General features: G+C 41.9%; 2 protein-coding genes across 3 annotated transcripts; one reads left to right on the forward strand and one right to left on the reverse strand.

Annotated features, from left to right (window-relative positions):
- The first annotated feature begins 994 nt into the window (after positions 1–994).
- Positions 995–15881, forward strand: LOC139542288 (melanocyte protein PMEL-like). Of its 2 annotated transcripts, none has more exons than XM_071347533.1 (12): positions 995–1959; positions 11716–11811; positions 11992–12138; positions 12491–12625; positions 12778–12939; positions 13102–13446; positions 13649–13876; positions 13983–14108; positions 14219–14327; positions 14613–14818; positions 15026–15116; positions 15411–15881. In XM_071347533.1, the coding sequence occupies exons 2-12, from the start codon at positions 11760–11762 to the stop codon at positions 15577–15579; spliced, it is 1770 nt and encodes a 589-aa protein (XP_071203634.1). In that variant the 5' UTR covers positions 995–1959; positions 11716–11759; the 3' UTR covers positions 15580–15881. The 2 variants fall into 2 exon arrangements, with proteins under 2 accessions (XP_071203634.1, XP_071203632.1); XM_071347531.1 differs by lacking the exon at positions 995–1959 and adding an exon at positions 10385–10540.
- A 61-nt stretch (positions 15882–15942) lies between these two features.
- On the reverse strand, positions 15943–19072 carry LOC139542289 (tubulin alpha chain-like). The gene is made up of 4 exons (XM_071347534.1): positions 18933–19072; positions 17324–17546; positions 17103–17251; positions 15943–17009 (listed from the first exon to the last, which is right to left on the reverse strand). Exons 1-4 carry the CDS (start codon positions 18933–18935, stop codon positions 16029–16031), a joined length of 1356 nt encoding a protein of 451 aa, XP_071203635.1. The 5' UTR covers positions 18936–19072; the 3' UTR covers positions 15943–16028.

Genomic DNA, 19072 nt, shown 5'->3' on the forward strand with positions numbered 1-19072 from the left:
AACTGACGACTGAAATCAGCCTGCAGGTGCCCGGCCTGCCACAAGGAGTCGCTAGAGCACGATGAGCCAAGTAAAGCCCCCCCGGCCAAACCCTCCCCCAATCCGGACGACGCTGGGCCAATTGTGCACAGTCCTATGGGACTCCCAGTCACGACCAGTTGTGACAAGTTGGCACATTTGATGGGGATCGAATCATAGGTTGTAGTGACGCTGCAGCACTGCAATGCAGTGCCTTCGACCACTGCACCACTATTTGATGCTCCTATAAATAATCGATGCTTGGCTGCCGTTTGTCAAATTTAAAATATTTTTTCTGTCCATAAAAATCATCTCATGTTGGCTGTACATGCGCTCTAGCCAACATGCGCTCAAGCAGATAACGCTGTCGACTAGAGCGCCGGTGCCAATACTGGGCACACTCGCTAAATAACTTGACATTATTCTTTGAGAAAACCATCAATAGAGCTAAAAATGCTATGAAAATAACTTAGTTTTTTATTCGGTACATGGGAATTTCACCGCAAAAGGTATTTTTACATCATCACGCACAGATATCTGGAACAAGTCAATTTGATGGAAAACATGTCTGGTGGGAAAATGCTCATATTGTTAATATGAACATCTGTTGCCAATTGGATGGAAACCTAGCTACAGGTACCAATATTTAAATCACTATGTGAAATGCAACATACAGTTGAATGTCTTTTGCTGTAATCATCTTTTCATTTATTTTTTATTATAGCTCCTGTCCAGCTCGCTCGCCTAGCTGCTCACACCAAAACTGTGAAGAAAACAGTTTCTCTGTCAGGCAAGTCAGTTTCACCACTAAGTAATCATAATTGAATTATGAAGGATATTTCTGAGTATTGTTTGGTGCCTGCATATTGGCATGTTCATAGCAAAGTGAATGCTAAATTACATCCAATTTAGTATTGTGTGTTTGTAATAGGGAACTCATCTAAGGAAGAGCCACCCATGATACAGAGGAGACCATGCCAGGATCTTCTGTCTCCACTGCCCTGCAGGTCCAAACCAAGTGTTGAGAAAGACAGCAGGTACAGGATGGGGCACCTGACTCTCACACAGTAACAAAGAGAGAACTAGTATCTGCTGCATCTGACGGTTCCCTGAAACCTAGATCCAAGGCTCCCGTGGTTCCCAAGGCCTCCCAGAGCGAGCAAGGAGTTCCCTCAACAAGAAAAAAGGCCAGGAAAAACAGAAGAAAGGAGAGGAAGGGTCTGCAAGCATCTGTTTTGAGGATCTCCAATCCATCGAGAGATGAGGCATCACAGACAGAGCAAAGCTAAAATCTGTCACCCTTGACCACTTGGGCTCCAAGCCTGTCATGAAGCAGCTGGCGGAGTCGGATCAGTGATGAGGTCAAAATGATGATTCCAGGGTCTAAGCCAGCGGCATGAAGGGTTCGGAGTGCCAGAGTCGCTTATGACGTGTTGAAGTGTGTCTCTCGAGCGGGCAATCCTTGCAACGAACCTGCCTGAACCTCTACTTCAAAACATTGATCACTGACGTTCTGGAGGAACTTAAGGAGCAATACTGAAGAAGTTGTTTCAAGGCCAATTCTCATTCACAAGGTGAAGAAAGCCCACGCAGCCACCATAAGCGCTTCTCTTCCTAACCTGTATGGACTCGTTATGGACCACTTCAGTACAGAACCCTTCAAAGGCAGACTGACCCAATATGCCTGAATTTTGAATGTTTAATCTTCAAATGGATGATTACTTTGAGAGGAAAATGCTAGACAAATTGCTGAAGGACATATCCTGAAAGTGTGCAGGACAGAGCTCTCGCACCTTGGCTGAAGACGCTACAGATGAAGAAGAGTTCTCCCGACGGGAGTCTGCCGCAGCACAGCTGATTCCGAAAGTTTTCCAGGAAGTCAAGACAAAGTTTGTTGACAAGATGAAGAAGAGACTTCTCTTGGGAGAGCCAGCTCCAAAGGTAAGCCTATATATTTATGTTGTAAATACTGTGTAATCTTGTATTCAACATTTGTCTGCTGTGTGATGCTTTTTCATTTATATTTGATTGATGATGATGTATTTGTTTGTATTGGTGGTGATTAAATTGATTTGTTGATTTGATTGTTTATCGTGTTGTACATACTTTAGAAGCATTTATTTATTTATTTATTTCACCTTTATTTAACCAGGTAAGCTAGTTGAGAACAGGTTCTCATTTACAACTGCGACCTGGCCAAGATAAAGCAAAGCAGTGCGACACAAACAACAACACAGAGTTACACATGGATTAAACAAGCGTACAGTCAATAAAAAAATAGAAAGTCTATATACAGTGTGTGCAAATGGCGTGAGGAGGTAAGGCAATAAATAGGCCATAGTAGCAAAGTAATTACAATTTAGCAAATTAACACAGGAGTGATAGATGTGCAGATGGTGATGTTTATGTTGAAAAGTTTATCCAGAAAACTGAGCAAAAACCAGGCCTGTCAGCTGACTGAATGCCATTTCACTCACCTCCCTACTGGAGTCAGATGTGAACCTGCTCGCCGCAGAGATAATGCTGTCTGTTCGTGAGGAAGTTGAGGTAATGCAGTGCGAATTCGCTGTACACCTGGCTGCGCTGTCGTCTGACGATGAGATGCCCAGCACTTTGCCTCAGAGTGGGATGACACCCCATGCCAATTCACCAATGGACTCAACTGCCTCCACGACCTCTCCTGACAGCGAGAGTGATAACTGAATAGGGACTTGCATGTTTACTTGGGCATGATAGAAGCATTTGCTTAGATTATTTTAAATTGCTTGACCTATTAAAGAATACATTTCTTTTTTTTAAAGATCTTTGAAATACAATAAAAACCTAAGCATTTACAGTCTAGTTTTTCTTAGATGTGAGGGTTAAATTAGGAATGATAAATTGAAAGTTAAGAGATCAATTTAAATAGCTTTACTCTGAATAGTGACATTGTTCAAAAAGGAGTTTGAACAGTCTCACAATTTGACCACAAAATATTTAACAAAAAACGTAACACTGTTAGTTATAGTTTCAAATAGAGGGGAGGACAAATCCGGATTAATTTAAATCACAAGCGCCCCAGTAATCCTTATTAACTTTAAATTCCTGCCATATTTCCTGCCTGTAAGCAGTTTCTCTTAGCAGCATTGTATGACTTATTGTTCTGTTGACCCAGAAACTATTCACTAATTAGTACAACTTATTCTATATTCCTGTGTTATACCTAATTAGACCTACAATACCAGTCAAACGTTTGAACACACTTACTCATTCAAGGGTTTTTCTTCATTTTTACTATTTTCTACATTGTAGAATAATAGTGAAGATATCAAAACCACGAAATAATACATATGAAATCATGCAGTAACTAATAAAGTGTTAAACAAATCAAAATATATTTTATATTTCAGATTCTTCAAAGTAGCCACCCTTTGCCTTGATGACAGCTTTGCACACTCTTGGCATTCTCTTAACCAGCTTCATGAGATAGTCACCTGGAATACATTTCAATTAACAGGTGTGCCCTGTTAAAAAATTCCATAAATTCACTTTTATTTCTTAAAACCTGTTAAGGATCTGACCCTTTAAAAAAAAAAATCTAACTGCCTGTAGCTCAGGACCTGAAACAAGGATATGCATACTCTTGATTCCATTTGAAAGGAAACACTTTGAAGTTTGTGGAAATATGAAGTTAATGTAGGAGAATATGGACTGTACTAGCATCGAATAGTCCCCGCGATATGCAACTTTCAGGAACCAAAAAGTCAGGAACCAATACACGCTGTCAGTCAGGAAAGCAAAGGCTAGCTTTTTCAAACAGAAATTTGCATCCTGTAGCTCTAACTCCAAAAAGTTTTGGGACACTGTAAAGTCCATGGTGAATAAGAGCACCTCCTCCCAGCTGCCCACTGCACTGAGGCTAGGTAACACTGTCATCACCGATAAATCCACGATAATCGAGAATTTCAATAAGCATTTCTCTACGCTGGCCATGCTTTCCTCCTGGCTACCCCAACACCAGCCAACAGCTCCGCACCCCCTGCAGCTACTTGCCCAAGCCTCCCCAGCTTCACCCAAATCCAGATAGCAGATGTTCTGAAAGAGCTGCAAAACCTGGACCCATACAAATCAGCTGGGCTAGACAATCTGGACCCTCTCTTTCTATAATTATCCGCCGCCATTGTTACAACCCCTATTACCAGTCTGTTCAACCTTTCTTTCGTATTGTCCGAGATCCCTAAAGATTGGAAAGCTGCCACGGTCATCCCCCTCTTCAAAGGGGGTGACACTCTAGACCCAAACTGTTATAGACCTACAGTGGGGCAAAAAAGTATTTAGTCAGCCACCAATTGTTCAAGTTCTCCCACTTAAAAAGATGAGAGAGGCCTGTAATCATAGGTACACTTCAACTATGACAGACAAAATTAGAAAAAAAATCCATAAAATCACATTGTAGGATTTTTAATGAATTTATTTGCAAATTATGGGGGAAAATAAGTATTTGGTCACCTACAAACAAGCAAGATTTCTGGCTCTCACAGACCTGTAACTTCTTCTTTAAGAGGCTCCTCTGTCCTCCACTCGTTACCTGTATTAATGGCACCTGTTTGAACTTGTTATCAGTATAAAAGACACCTGTCCACAACCTCAAACAGTCACACTCCAAACTCCACTATGGCCAAGACCAAAGAGCTGTCAAAGGACACCAGAAACAAAATTCTAGACCTGCACCAGGCTGGGAAGACTGAATCTGCAATAGGTAAGCAGCTTGGTTTGAAGAAATCAACTGTGGGAGCAATTATTAGGAAATGGAAGACATACAAGACCACTGATAATCTCCCTCGATCTGGGGCTCCACGCAAGATCTCACCCCGTGGGGTCAAAATGATCACAAGAACGGTGAGCAAAAATCCCAGAACCACACGGGGGGGACCTAGTGAATGACCTGCAGAGAGCTGTGACCAAAGTAACAAAGCCTACCATCAGCAAGGGCATTGAAGATGAAACGTGGCTGGGTCTTTCAGCATGACAATGATCCCAAACACACCACCCGGGCAACGAAGGAGTGGCTTCGTAAGAAGCATTTCAAGGTCCTGGAGTGGCCTAGCCAGTCTCCAGATCTCAACCCCATAGAAAATCTTTGGAGGGAGTTGAAAGTCCGTGTTGCCCAGCAACAGCCCCAAAACATCACTGCTCTAGAGGAGATCTGCATGGATGAATGGGCCAAAATACCAGCAACAGTGTGTGAAAACCTTGTGAAGACTTACAGAAAACGTTTGACCTCTGTCATTGCCAACAAAGGGTATATAACAAAGTATTGAGATAAACTTTTGTTATTGACCAAATACTTATTTTCCACCATAATTTGCAAATAAATTCATTAAAAATCCTACAATGTGATTTTCTGGATTTTTTTTCTCATTTTGTCTGTCATAGTTGAAGTGTACCTATGATGAAAATTACAGGCCTCTCTCATCTTTTTAAGTGGGAGAACTTGCACAATTGGTGGCTGACTAAATACTTTTTTGCCCCACTGTATATCCATCACGCCCTGCCTTTCTAAAGTCTTCGAAAGCCAAGTTAATAAACAGATCACTGACCATTTCGAATCCCACCGTACCTTCTCCGCTGTGCAATCCGGTTTTCGAGCTGGACCTCAGCCACGCTCAAGGTATCATAACCGCCATCGATAAAAGACAGTACTGTGCAGCCGTCTTCATAGACCTGGCCAAGGCTTTCAACTCTGTCAATCACCGTATTCTTATCCGCAGACTCAACAGCCTGGTTTCTCAAATGACTGCCTCACCTGGTTCACCAACTACTTCTCAGACAGAGTTCGGTGTGTTAAATTGTCTGTTGTCTGGACCTCTGGCAGTCTCTATGGGGGTATCACAGGGTTCAATTCTTGGGCCGACTCTTTTCTCTGTATATATCAACAATGTCGCTCTTGCTGCGGGTGATTCCCTGATCCACCTCTACGCAGACGACACCATTCTGTATACATCTGGCCCTTCTTTGGACACTGTGTTAACTAACCTCCAAACGAGCTCCAATGCCATACAAACACTCCTCCCGTGGCCTCCAACTGCTCTTAAACGCTAGTAAAACCAAATGCATGCTTTTCAACCGTTCACTGCCCGCACCCGCCCGCCCGACAAGCATCACTACTCTGGACGGTTTTGACTTAGAATATGTGGACAACTACAAATACCTAGGTGTCTGGCTAGACTGTGAACTCTCCTTCCAGACTCACATTAAGCATCTCCAATCCAAAATTACATCTAGAATCAGCTTCCTATTTTGCAACAAAGCCTCCTTCACTCACGCCGCCAAACATACCCTCGTAAAACGGACTATCCTACCGATCCTCGACTTCGGCGATGTAATTTCCAAAATAGCCTCCAACACTCTACTCAGCAAACTGGATGCAGTTTATGACAGTGCCATCCGTTTTGTCATCAAAGCCCCATATACCACCCACCACTGCGACCTGTATGCTCTCGTCGGCTGGCCCTCGCTACATATTCATCGCCAGACCCACTGGCTCCAGGTCATCTAAGTCTTTGCTAGGTAAAGCTCTTCCTTATCTCAGCTCACTGGTCACCATAGCAACACCCACCCGTAGCACGCGCTCCAGCAGATATATCTCACTGGTCATCTCCAAGGCCAACATCTCCTTTGGCCGCCTTTCCTTCCAGTTCTCTGCTGCCATTGACTGGAACAAATTGTGGAAGTTGGAGACATATCTCCCTCACTAACTTTCAACATCAGCTAACTGATCGCTGCAGCTGTACACAGCCCACCTGTAAATAGCCCATCCAATCTACCTACCTCATCCCCATACTGTTTTTATTTACTTTTTTGCTCTTTTGCACACCAGTATTTCTACTTGCACATCTATCACTCCAGTGTTAAATTGCTCAATTTTAATTACTTCGCCACTATGGCCTATTTATTGCCTTACCTCCTCACGCCATTTGCACACACTGTATATAGACTTTTTTTCTATTGTGTTATTGACTGTACGTTTGTTTATTCCATGTGTAACTCTGTGTTGTTTGTGTCACACTGCTTTGCTTTATCTTGGCCATGTCGCAATTGTAAATGGCCTACCTGGTGAAATAAAAATATAACACATTAGATCTGGTAAAAGATAATACTTAAAGAAAAATGCATGTTTTTTTGTAAGTATTTTTTTTGTACCATCATCTTTGACATGCAAGAGAAAGGCCATAATGTATTATTCCAGCCCAGGATTTTGGCCACTAGATGGCAGCAGTGTATATGCAAAGTTTTAGACTGATCCAATGAACCATTGCATCTGTTTAAAATGTTGTATCAAGACTGCCCAAATGTGCCTAATTGGTTTATTAATACATTTTCAAGTTGATAATTGTGCAACTCCTCAAACAATTGCATGGTATTATTTTACTGTAATAGCTACTGTAAATTGGACAGTGCTGTCAGATTAACAAGAATTTAAGCTTTCTGCCCATATCAGATATGTCTATGTCCTGGGAAATGTTTTTATTACTGACAACCTCATGCTAATCACATTAGCCTATGTTAGCTCAACCATTCCGCGGGGGGGCACCGATCCCAATGTGGTTATTAATGCATTTGAGCCAATCAGTTTGTGACATGGTAGGGGTGGTATACAGAAGATAGCCCTATTTGGTAAAATGGCAGCCCATCATTACTTTAAGACAAGAAGGTCAGTCAATACGGAAAATGTCAAGAACTTTAAGTTTCTTCAACTGAAGTCGCAAAAACCATCAAGCGCTGTGATGAAACTGGTTCTCATGAGGACCGCCACAGGAAAAGAAGACCCAGAGTTACCTTTGCTGCACAGGAAAAGTTCATTAGAGTTACCAGCCTCGGAAATTGCAGCCCAAATAAATGCTTCACAGAGTTCAAGTAACAGACACATTTCAACATCAACTGTTCAGAGGAGACTGCGTGAATCAGGCCTTCATGGTCGAATTGCTGCAAAGAAACCACTACTAAAGACACCAATAATAAGAGACTTGCTTGGGCCAAGGAACACAGGCAATGGACATTAGACCGGTGGAAATCTTTCCCTTGGTCTGCAGTCCAAATTTGAGATTTTTGGTTTCTGACCGCTGTGTCTTTGTGAGACGCAGAGTAGGTGAATGGATGCTCTCCGCATGTGTGGTTCCCACTGTGAAGCATGGAGGAGGTGTGGGGGTGCTTTGCTGGTGACACTGTCTGTGATTTATTTAGAATTCAAGTCACACTTAACCAGCATGGCTACCACAGTAGCGATATGCCATCCCATCTTGTTTGCTCTTAGTGGGACTATAATTTGTTTTTAAACAGGACAATGAGCCAAAACACAGCTCCAGGCTGTGTAAGGGCTATTTGACCAAGCAGAGTGGTGGAGTGCTGCAAAAGATGACCTGTCCTCCACAATCACCTGTCCTCAACCCAATTGAGATGGTTTTGGATGAGTTCCACCGCAGAGTGAAGGATAAGCAGCTGACAAGTGCTCAGCATATGTGGGAACTCCTTCAAGACTGTTGGAAAAGCATTCCTCATGAAGCTGGTTGAGAGAATGCCAATAGTGGGCAAAGCTGATATCAAGGCAAAGGTTGGCTACTTTGAAGAATCTCAATTTTGATTTGTCAAAGTTTATTTTGGTTACTACATTATTCCATATATGTTATTTCATAGTTTTGATGTCTTCACTATTATTCTACAATGTAGAAAATAGTAAAAATAAAGAAAAACCCTTGAATGGGTAGGTGTGTCCAAACTTTTGACTGGTACTGTATATCTCATCGAGTGTTCTTACTACTGTTATGTGTGATATGATTTTATCATTATTGCTCAGATTATTAGACTATTTTAATACTGAATATCCTCATTGGAATAGAGCTGAAAGTATTTGAGGGTAAATCTCTTAATTAAGTCATTGGGGACAGTAGTCTTTGGGATGGAGTCCAGATTGGCCTCAATGCAATGGGTCCGGTGGTATTTTAAGATGGGAGCACATAAGTTTTCACATGTAGTTACCCAATTTTAATGAAAGTTTGAAACATTCTCGCTACTCCAGCAATTTCAATAATAATAATAATTTATTACTTTTGTAAAGCTCTTCATTATACAGTAGCCTATAAGAAGTGCATATCTACTGTACATACCATAGTATTGCCCCATATTTACTATCACAATTCATTCACAAGGCAGCATGAACCTTTGGTATCCTAACCTAAGACTAACAGAGCCCCACAGCCTTGGGAATGTAGACTGATGATTTCACAAGTTGTTGCACTCATCCATAATCTATCACAGTAACAAATACTATATGAATCTAAATGGACTTATACTGTATGTAAGTATGTGTAGGTAATGGTGAGTGTATGTGGCTACAGTATGGAGCCCAAGATGAAGAAAGACAATTTCATGGGTCCCAAGACTGCACAGCCTCATGGGAAATAATTACAACAGGTGTATTATGTTTTAGTCATGTCTTCTTTTTCAACTGGATTGATGCATATCACTCCCCAGATATTATCATGTGTTAGCAGACAAGTTAAACATCTCATATATTAAGGTATCTTCTGAAACCTTGTAGACATGTTCTACACAGGTCAACCAAAATGTGTATGTAAAATATATTTGAATCCCTTTTTCATTGTGTGCCTTATGTAAATGAGCCCTGCTATACTGTTCTAGAAAAGCCCCACATGTCACAAGTGGCTTTGGGCAGTGGTGGAAAAAGTAACCAATTGTCATACTTGAGTAAAAGTAAAGATACGTTAATAGAAAATGACTTTTAAGTGAAAGTCATCCAGTAAAATACTACTTGAGTAAAAGTATTTGGTTTGAAATATACTTAAGGATCAAAAGTAAATGTAATTGCTAAAATATACTTTATCAAAAGTAAAAGTATAAATCATTTCAAATTCCTTTTTTAAGCAAACCAGACGGCACAATTTTAAATTTTTCCGGATAGTTAAGGGCAAGCTCCAACACCCATTTACAAACGAAGCAGGTGTTTAGTCCATTAGTTCAGAGGCAGTATGGATGACCATGGATTTTCTCTTGACAAGTGTGTGAATTAGACAATGTTCCTGTCCTTCTAAGCATTCAAAATGTAACGAATACTTTTGGGTGTCAGGGAAAATGAATTGAGTAAAAAGTACATTCTTTTCTTTAGAAATATAGTGAAGTAAAAGTTGACAAATATAAATAGTAAAGTACAGATACCCCAAAAAATGACTCAAGTAAAAATACTTGAAAGTACTACTTAATACTTTACACCACTGGCTTTGGGGAGGTGGGACCACAGTTTCAGTGGGGTAGGAGGGGTTTAGTACTACTGCTGTGAGGCCAGAGATTAAATAATTTATAAAGCCAGGAATCACAATGGTCTGGTGAGTTTGTTCTGACCTGCATTGGAGGAGAAGAAAAGGGATATTCCATATTTAATGTGGAAAGGAAGCGTGCACACTTAGAATGAAGACGGGGACAGTCCTTGCAGTGTTGTTGCTGGCACTGTTTTCATCTGCTGCAGCAAGTAAGTACAGATGTAGGATCTTAATTTAAGCCAGTTTACTACAGCATGAAAATTATCCTGCAGCAACAGGAAATGTGAATTATTGTGTGTATTATAATTAATGGACAAGTTTGTAGGGGTTGATACATTTTTCTTGAGGGAAAGGGAGAATCAAGTCTAATATTTCAAAGTGGAAATTACGAACTTCAAACGCCTTTTTAAACCTAAAATACACTACAAGTTTTACATTTCCTGTAAAACATTGTTTTAGCCACTCTTATGACAGTGGCTCCTCAGTGCAGCACTATGTGCATGACAAAGGGTCAGTTTCCCAGACACAGATTAAGCCTAGTCCTGGACTAAAACCCTTTCAATGATTATTCTCCATTTTATTCTCCAAATGCTTTGCAAACATTGCACAAATATGAATTAGTTCTGTTGTCATCATTGATTTTATGGGGAAGCATCATTTCAGTAATAGGGCCTCTAGGAAGATTCAATGCACTAACCTTCAACATTGTGCAAGTCGCATGAGATTTTAAATAAATAGTTCAAAAGCACAAGAGAGAAGGGTCTCCTTCGTCACCAATCGGTAGTTTGCATTAATTCCGAACAATATAGAGAGTATCAGTCAGCGGCTGTAAATTCTTGATTTTACAGTAAGATGTACCGATGGTGGGATCATTGCACATTACAGTAGCCTATTCTAACAATCATACCCTTGATAATCATTTTACAGTCTCCCCCAACTGGGATATCTGTATTTTGTGATTTTGGCTATAGGGTGCCGTGTATGGATGACCGGACTTCAATCTAACTCAGGTTTAGCATTTTGATTTGTCTTTTTGGGGGGGGTTATTGATTCAAATAAAAGAAAATATGCATTTATGAAAATAGTCTGTGCTTATCAGTGCAATTAAATATAAATAGTTTGACCTCTTTGGTCCTTATGTCAAAGACAATCTTCTCCCTTAGCCCTAATCTGTAGTGAAGTTATGGTACACACTCAGCTGACAGTCACATGAATAGGATTGAGGGGGATTGTAGAGCTTTTGGGATAAGCAGTCACCTAGGTCAGAGCTGAGCCCCCTCCTTTGGTTGCAACCGAAAGTGTGACCATCTCCTGCCTTTTCAACTCTAATGAATAAATGCTGACTGCATGCTTACTTATGTAATTTCTATGATTTATATTCCAGAGCCCAAAAGTCGCTTCACACGATATCCATCATGGAATACGAAAATGTATCCGGTGTGGAAAGATGAAGACCCTCGCTACAAAGACTCTTGGAAAGGTATGCACAATTTTCCTCTGTCTCAACACAATGTAAATACACTGATGGTTAAATAACATTTTCATCTTATGTATCAGGAATATCTCTGTGGACAAAAGGGTTTAAGTAAAGTAAGTAAATTATCTCTGTGAAATAGTATACTTATGATATTCAATTCAAAGTGTACATTCTTCTCAACAGGTGGCAAGGTAAAGTTCATTGTGGGTAATGACGCACCGACCCTGACTGCAGCCAAGGTGACCTTTACCATCGAGCTGCAGTTCCCACACAACCAGAAGGTCATGCCCGACGGAGAGGTGGTGTGGGCCGAGAACTTTACCGTCAATGGTAAGTCCTCGAGGACTGACTGGGTTTTGATGACCTCATCCCTAGGCTTATTGGTAGGAAGAGTCTTGTGAACAAGATTAGAGTTTTGGCTATATGAGGGGCTTTTGTCACTTATACAGTAATCTTGGTGCCCAGAGCCAAATCTTGCATGAGTGCTGGCTTCTGGACAGCTATTGTTCATTAATAATGCATGACAGTCTACAATATCTGTATTGTTCTTTCCCTTTGGAAACTACAGTGCCAAGTTACTGTGCAAAAATTACATTTTGAGGTTAGATACTACATATTCATAGTACATACTCCTCTGTCTAAAGACAAAGCGGAAACCAACACGCGCTCTGTTTTCCTCTAGGAACACACTACCATCAGTCTGAGCCAGTGTATCCTGCACAGAACGCGGAGTGGAACGGAGTCTTTCCCGACGGCACACCTTTCAGGAAGGGTGGTGACAAACCCCCTCCGTATGTGTTTGTATGGAAGACATGGGGTAAGTACAGCTGCAAGCACTCATCTATTAGGCCTACAGTATTCATGTTAACGTGTTTTACTTTGTCTTGTAGGAATGTTATAAACCTTTAAAAACCATGTAATAACACTGTTATAAGCATGCAAAGCTATTTCCTTTGCTTTGCCTCACAGGTCAGTACTGGCAGGTGTCTGATGGCCCCTCCTCCTCTCTCACCATCGGGACAGACAATGTCCCTCTGGGTTCCTACATAGTGGACATTGTCATCTACCACTACCGCAGCCACGAGAAGTTCATCCCTCTGGGATACGCCTCCACACAGTTCTCCATCACTGGTTAGTAGAATGAATGAGTGAACAAATTGAATGACTTAATGAGTGAATGAATGAACACATTTTAGTACTATTTTAAAATGCATATGTTTATTCAATCTATGTAGAAAACAACAATACTTGCTACTAGAAGATACTTGAGGGTATTTATTTCTGTGTCTCTAGATCAAATCCCCTTTGCCGTCTCGATGAGCCAAGTGAACGACGTCAACGAGGCAGACCTGAGCTTCGTCCAGAACAGAGCGATAGCCTTCACCATCAGTCTCCACGATCCCAGCGAGTACCTGAGTGACGCTGACATCACATACAACTGGGACTTTGGTGACAGCAGCGGAGCTCTCATCTCCAGGGAGCTGACTGTCACCCATACCTACATAGTGGCTGGCGGCTTCAAGCCTCAGGTGGTTGTACAGGCCGTTATCCCTGATAAAGCATGTGCCACACCAGCTGGTGTTATCCCCACTGGTAGCACTGTCACTATTGGGCCTGCAAACCTGGCAGGCACGACAGGTAATTCTCATCTTGAAACGCTGTAGTCCAGAAGTGAATGTCAAAAGGCTTTACTTGGGTTCCTTGCATCCTTAGTCTCGTCAAGGAGAGAGGACGTGATGAATCGTGGAGAAACACTTTTGACATTCACCCAATACGTAGTAGGCTATGCCAGAATTGACCAAGAAAATAGGAAATTGAATGGTCATGTTTCTCTCCCCAGTGAGAGCTCCTGCTGCGGCTGCGTCGGCTGCTCCAGTAACAGCGGCCACACAGGGAGCTACAGTAAATGTAGGCCCCTCAGTCCCCGCTGAGACTGACACACAGGAGGACACGACTGAGGTGGGAGCCTCCACCGCTCAGCACACAAAGACACCTTCTCCAGTCAACCCTGACACCTCAACTGTCTCCGCTGGTTCAACAACAGTTGCTTCTGAAGTAGAGCCAGCAGGTGTGTTCAAAACACCTAGGTAACATGTTAATTTATGAATGAAGGGAATTAATTGTATGTCTAAGGTGCTTTAAATAGTTGGATTGTCACTTTTCTCCTGATACAGGGGAGGCCGCTACGGCACAAGTTCCCGTGGTGATAGTTGTTAAGCGTGAAGCAGGTGAAAAACCCAAGGATGATGACTGTGTGATCTATCGCTATGGGTCCTTCTGCGCTGGCATTGACATTGTTGGTGAGTCAACTGTCTAAAGGACATCTAAATCTCCATGTTGTGGTTTCCTAATATTGGATTTGATTAACATTGAGGATTATTACATCCCGTCTTTATGTCTTTGTTTTCAGAGGGCATTGAGAGTTTGAAGATCGTGCAAGTGGACAATGCTCTGATCAAGACTGATGAATTTGAGGTTGAACGAAATGTAGTGGATCTAACTGTCACCTGCCATGGGAGGTGAGTATTCCTGCACCAAAGCAATTAAAGGGAGACTGTCTCAAAGAATCAAACCAGTCATTATTTCCCTAAGCAGAATCATGGTCCACAGACAAATCAATAAGGAATACAGGCCTATATCCCACCAGTTAAACACTAGGGCTAGTTTCATTTCCCCAGATTAATCCTAGTCCTGGATTTAAAAATATATATTTTGTATTTTAGTCCAAGATTAGTCTGGGTCAGGGAAACCGGCTTCTATTGTTGCACTGAGCGTTTCTGACCCTGTGTTTGTTTTCCACCAAGCCTTCCCACAGAGGTGTGTATGGTGGTGTCGGATGCAGACTGTCTGATGCCAGTCCACACCATGTGTAACACAGTGTCGCCCTCTTCTGAGTGCCAGCTGGTACTGCGTCACTTTTTCAATGACTCTGGCATCTTCTGCATCAATGTGTCCATGACCAATGATGTCAGTCTGGCAGTCACCAGCGCCAAAGTTAGCGTGACCATGGGTATGTACTGTAACATGTCTGCTCTTCACATCTCTGTATGGTGAATATGTTGGGTGGCAGCCCCACTCAAGTCTCATACCTGGGTCCCAGGGACAATCAGTCCAACAGCTTCCAGTACAACAATTATTGTTTAAAAAAGTATTCATATATTTGAATATGTTGTTATATGAAGTTGTTTTACATACATTATTGTCTGTGCTCTGGCAGGTTCCGGGCTGTCCTCAGTGGACACTGTAGCCATGGTGATGGGGGTCCTGATCGTTGCTCTGGTCACTGGATCCGTGGCCTACACTTACAAGTGAGTCACATCAACATTGGTCTACACTTGTCACACCTTTCTGAAGGGTTCCATATCACCACAAACTATAACCTGTACCGCTTGCTTTGAGACATGACCCTTATGGTGTCTGTTTACACTACAGCCAGTCTCAGGGCAACTGTATGCGTCATATTGTACCATTGATAATACCTTTCTAATGACCTTTTTTATCCTTTATTTCACCAGGGGAGACACGTTAAGATTCACACATTTTTGTCAAGTGAGCCTAGTAAAAAAAATCATGTAATTTAATGTTCTCTTTTTGTTCCACAGACGGTTCAAATCCTACCATCCTCTGAAGGAGGAATCTGTGGTTGGCTCCTTCTCCCAGAACGCTGAGAGAAGTCCTGGTTGGAGCTCTGGACCTCTGCTGTTTTGGAACCTTCTGAGTCGACAGGCTCCTGTAGAGAACAGCCCACTGCTCGATGACAGGCTTGTGTGAATGGACAACAACAACCCATTCAACTGTCAAATACACACAAAATAACAGCCAAGAAACATTTTATTTGCACATATAGTCATCTGACATGTTTTGTTTTTTGTTTTATACTTTTTATAAATTAATTTTTTAACTGTGTGTAATTTGGCTTATTTCCCTCAAACATTTTCAAAGAGCATATGTATTGTAAGACCAACATTGATTTAACATTTTTATACTGGAGGTTTGACCAGTGAATATTAGTGGAAACTACTGTGAAGTTATACATTTTAATATCTTTCCCCCATTAAAATCCCCCAAAACTGCACTATTGTCTTTCTATTTGTCAAAATAATGTTGTGAATAAAGACCAAGAGCACAAATGGCTAATATAATTAAATATTTTATTAGGTATCATAATCAGATCATGCAACAGTAACAATGTTTGACAATGTCTTGCCTGCAGGGACATTTCAATACTCCTCTCCCTCCTCCTCTCCCTCCCCCTCAATGGAGTCAACCCCTACCTCCTCGTAATCCTTCTCCAGGGCTGCCATGTCCTCTCTGGCTTCAGAGAACTCTCCCTCCTCCATGCCCTCACCCACATACCAGTGCACAAAGGCACGTTTGGCGTACATCAGGTCAAACTTGTGGTCAAGCCGAGCCCAGGCCTCTGCCACAGCAGTGGTGTTGCTCAGCATGCACACAGCCCTCTGGACTTTGGCCAGGTCTCCACCAGGGACAGCAGTGGGAGGCTGATAGTTGATGCCAACCTTAAAACCAGTTGGGCACCAGTCAACAAACTGAATAGAACGTTTGGTCTTGATGGTGGCAATAGCAGCATTGACATCTTTGGGCACCACATCACCACGGAACAGAAGGCAACAAGCCATATACTTGCCGTGGCGAGGGTCACATTTCACCATCTGGTTGGCTGGCTCAAAGCAGGCATTGGTGATCTCAGAGACAGAGAGCTGCTCATGGTAAGCCTTCTCTGCAGAGGTGACTGGGGCATAGGTGGCCAGAGGAAAATGAATACGTGGATAGGGCACCAAGTTGGTCTGGAACTCTGTCAGATCAACATTAAGGGCACCATCGAATCGAAGGGAAGCAGTAATGGAGGAAACAATCTGGCTAATGAGCCTGTTGAGGTTGGTGTAGGTGGGACGCTCAATGTCGAGGTTCCTACGGCAGATGTCATATATAGCCTCATTATCCACCATGAAAGCACAGTCAGAGTGCTCTAGGGTGGTGTGGGTGGTCAGGATGGAGTTGTAAGGTTCCACCACAGCTGTGGACACCTGGGGAGCTGGGTAGATGGAGAACTCCAGCTTGGACTTCTTGCCGTAGTCAGCAGACAGGCGCTCCATCAGCAGAGAGGTGAAACCAGAGCCGGTGCCACCTCCAAAGCTGTGGAAAACCAGGAAGCCCTGAAGGCCTGTGCACTGGTCAGCCTGAAGAGAAAGAGAAATATGTCAATAAAAGGAGTCCACATTCTGATCAGATAGTTGATCAAATATGTAATTCATTCATTCTGAGATAGCCACCAGTTTGCGGATCCTGTCCAGCACCAGGTCAATGATCTCTTTGCCAATAGTGTAGTGTCCACGGGCGTAGTTATTGGCAGCATCCTCTTTGCCAGTGATGAGCTGTTCAGGATGGAATAACTGGTGGTAGGTCCCAGTGCGCACCTCATCTGAGGAGAGAAAATGAACAGCTCATTAAGGAGCTACCTTTATTTCAATTGAATGAGAACCAGGAAGCTTACCTATGACTGTGGGCTCCAGGTCTACAAACACAGCCCTGGGGACATGCTTTCCAGCCCCAGTCTCACTAAAGAAGGTGTTGAAGGAGTCGTCTCCTCCTCCGATGGTCTTGTCACTGGGCATCTGTCCATCTGGCTGGATCCCATGTTCCAGACAGTAGAGCTCCCAGCAGGCATTGCCAATCTGGACTCCAGCCTGACCCACATGGACAGAGATACACTCACGCTGGAAAATAAATGGGAAAATATTTAAATCTCTACAGGATCGGTGTCCCATCCTCGGGATGGTTGAGCTAATGTAGGCTAATGTGATTAGTATGAGGTTGTAAGAAACAAAAACAATTCCCAGGACATAGACATATCTGATATGGGCAGAAAGCTTAAATTATTGTTACTCTAACTGCACTGTCCAATTTACAGTAGCTATTCCAGTGAAAGAATACCATGCTATTGTTTGAGGAGAGTGCACAATTATGAACTTGAAAATGTATGAATAAACCAATTAGGCACATTTGGGCAGTCTTGATACAACATTTTGAACAGATATGCAATAGTACATTGGATCAGACTAAAACCATCTAGTGGCCAACGTCTAAATTGCGCCTGGGTTAGAATAATTCATTATGGCCTTTCTCTTGCATTTCAAAGATGATGGTACAAAAAAATACAAAGAAACGTATGTTTTTTTCTTTTTTTAAATCTTTTACCAAATCTGTTAAATTCTCCTACATTATATGCACATCTTTGCTTCAGGTCCTGAGCTACAGGCAGTTAGATTTGGGTATGTAATTTTAGGCTGAAAAAAAGGGGCCGATCCTTAAGAGGTTTTAATGTAGCAGAATTACAATACATTTGACAAAAATGTACACTTGCCAAAAACACCACCTAGTGGAAGACTGGGTAGGCTACATGTAAACTGAAGAACAGTATGAATGAATAGCAGTGGAATCTTGACATCTATAAACATATGACCATTACTAAACTGACAAGAAGGTCATATTACATAACTAAGGAATTTAAATGCAGCTGGCAGCTGGAGAGGAATAGGTTTCTTTTCAGGGTTTAACTAGACATAATGTTAGACATATGTTACAGAAGAGAGACATATATTCTGTCCTTCTGTCCCCACCCAGTCTGCCCTCCCACACCTAGCAACACAATGAATGACAGTGAGAATATAATCCCATTTTATTACCATTTTAAATACATTTCCTGGATAAGTAAATGTTGCTACCTTTGATGAATATTGTACAATTCATGTTTTCAATAGCTAGCACAAATTCTGAATGCAAATATAGTGCCCTTGTTCTTTCATTCCAATGCCATACCAATTTATGTAATACCCTTGTATTAAACCGAAATAGCATGCAATACCATTTCCAAACGCTAATGAAGCCTAAGCAAATCTTCTGCATTTGGAAATGGATGAACAACACGAAAATGCTTAAAATCCCCCCCAATCCAGAATTAATTGACCGAGACAATAAGAATCGACCCATATAGCCACAATTAGGGTGTAATATTGTCTCATAATTTTATAAATTCTCATTAGAAAACATCAAAAACGTAATTATTTCAGGCTTATTATTGCTGAAAAAACAACATGACTTACCATGTTTTCTAAGGAGGATCGAACAATAAGGGAAAATACAAAGCAATACGCAGAGAGATCCCTATTTGTGTCTGAATGAATGAGCGTATTCTCTGCCCGTCAGGGTCGACGCAACAACTGCTGATGGAGAGGGGCGGCGC

Source organism: Salvelinus alpinus, chromosome 17 (genome assembly GCF_045679555.1).
Source record: "Salvelinus alpinus chromosome 17, SLU_Salpinus.1, whole genome shotgun sequence".
NCBI lineage: Eukaryota > Metazoa > Chordata > Actinopteri > Salmoniformes > Salmonidae > Salvelinus > Salvelinus alpinus.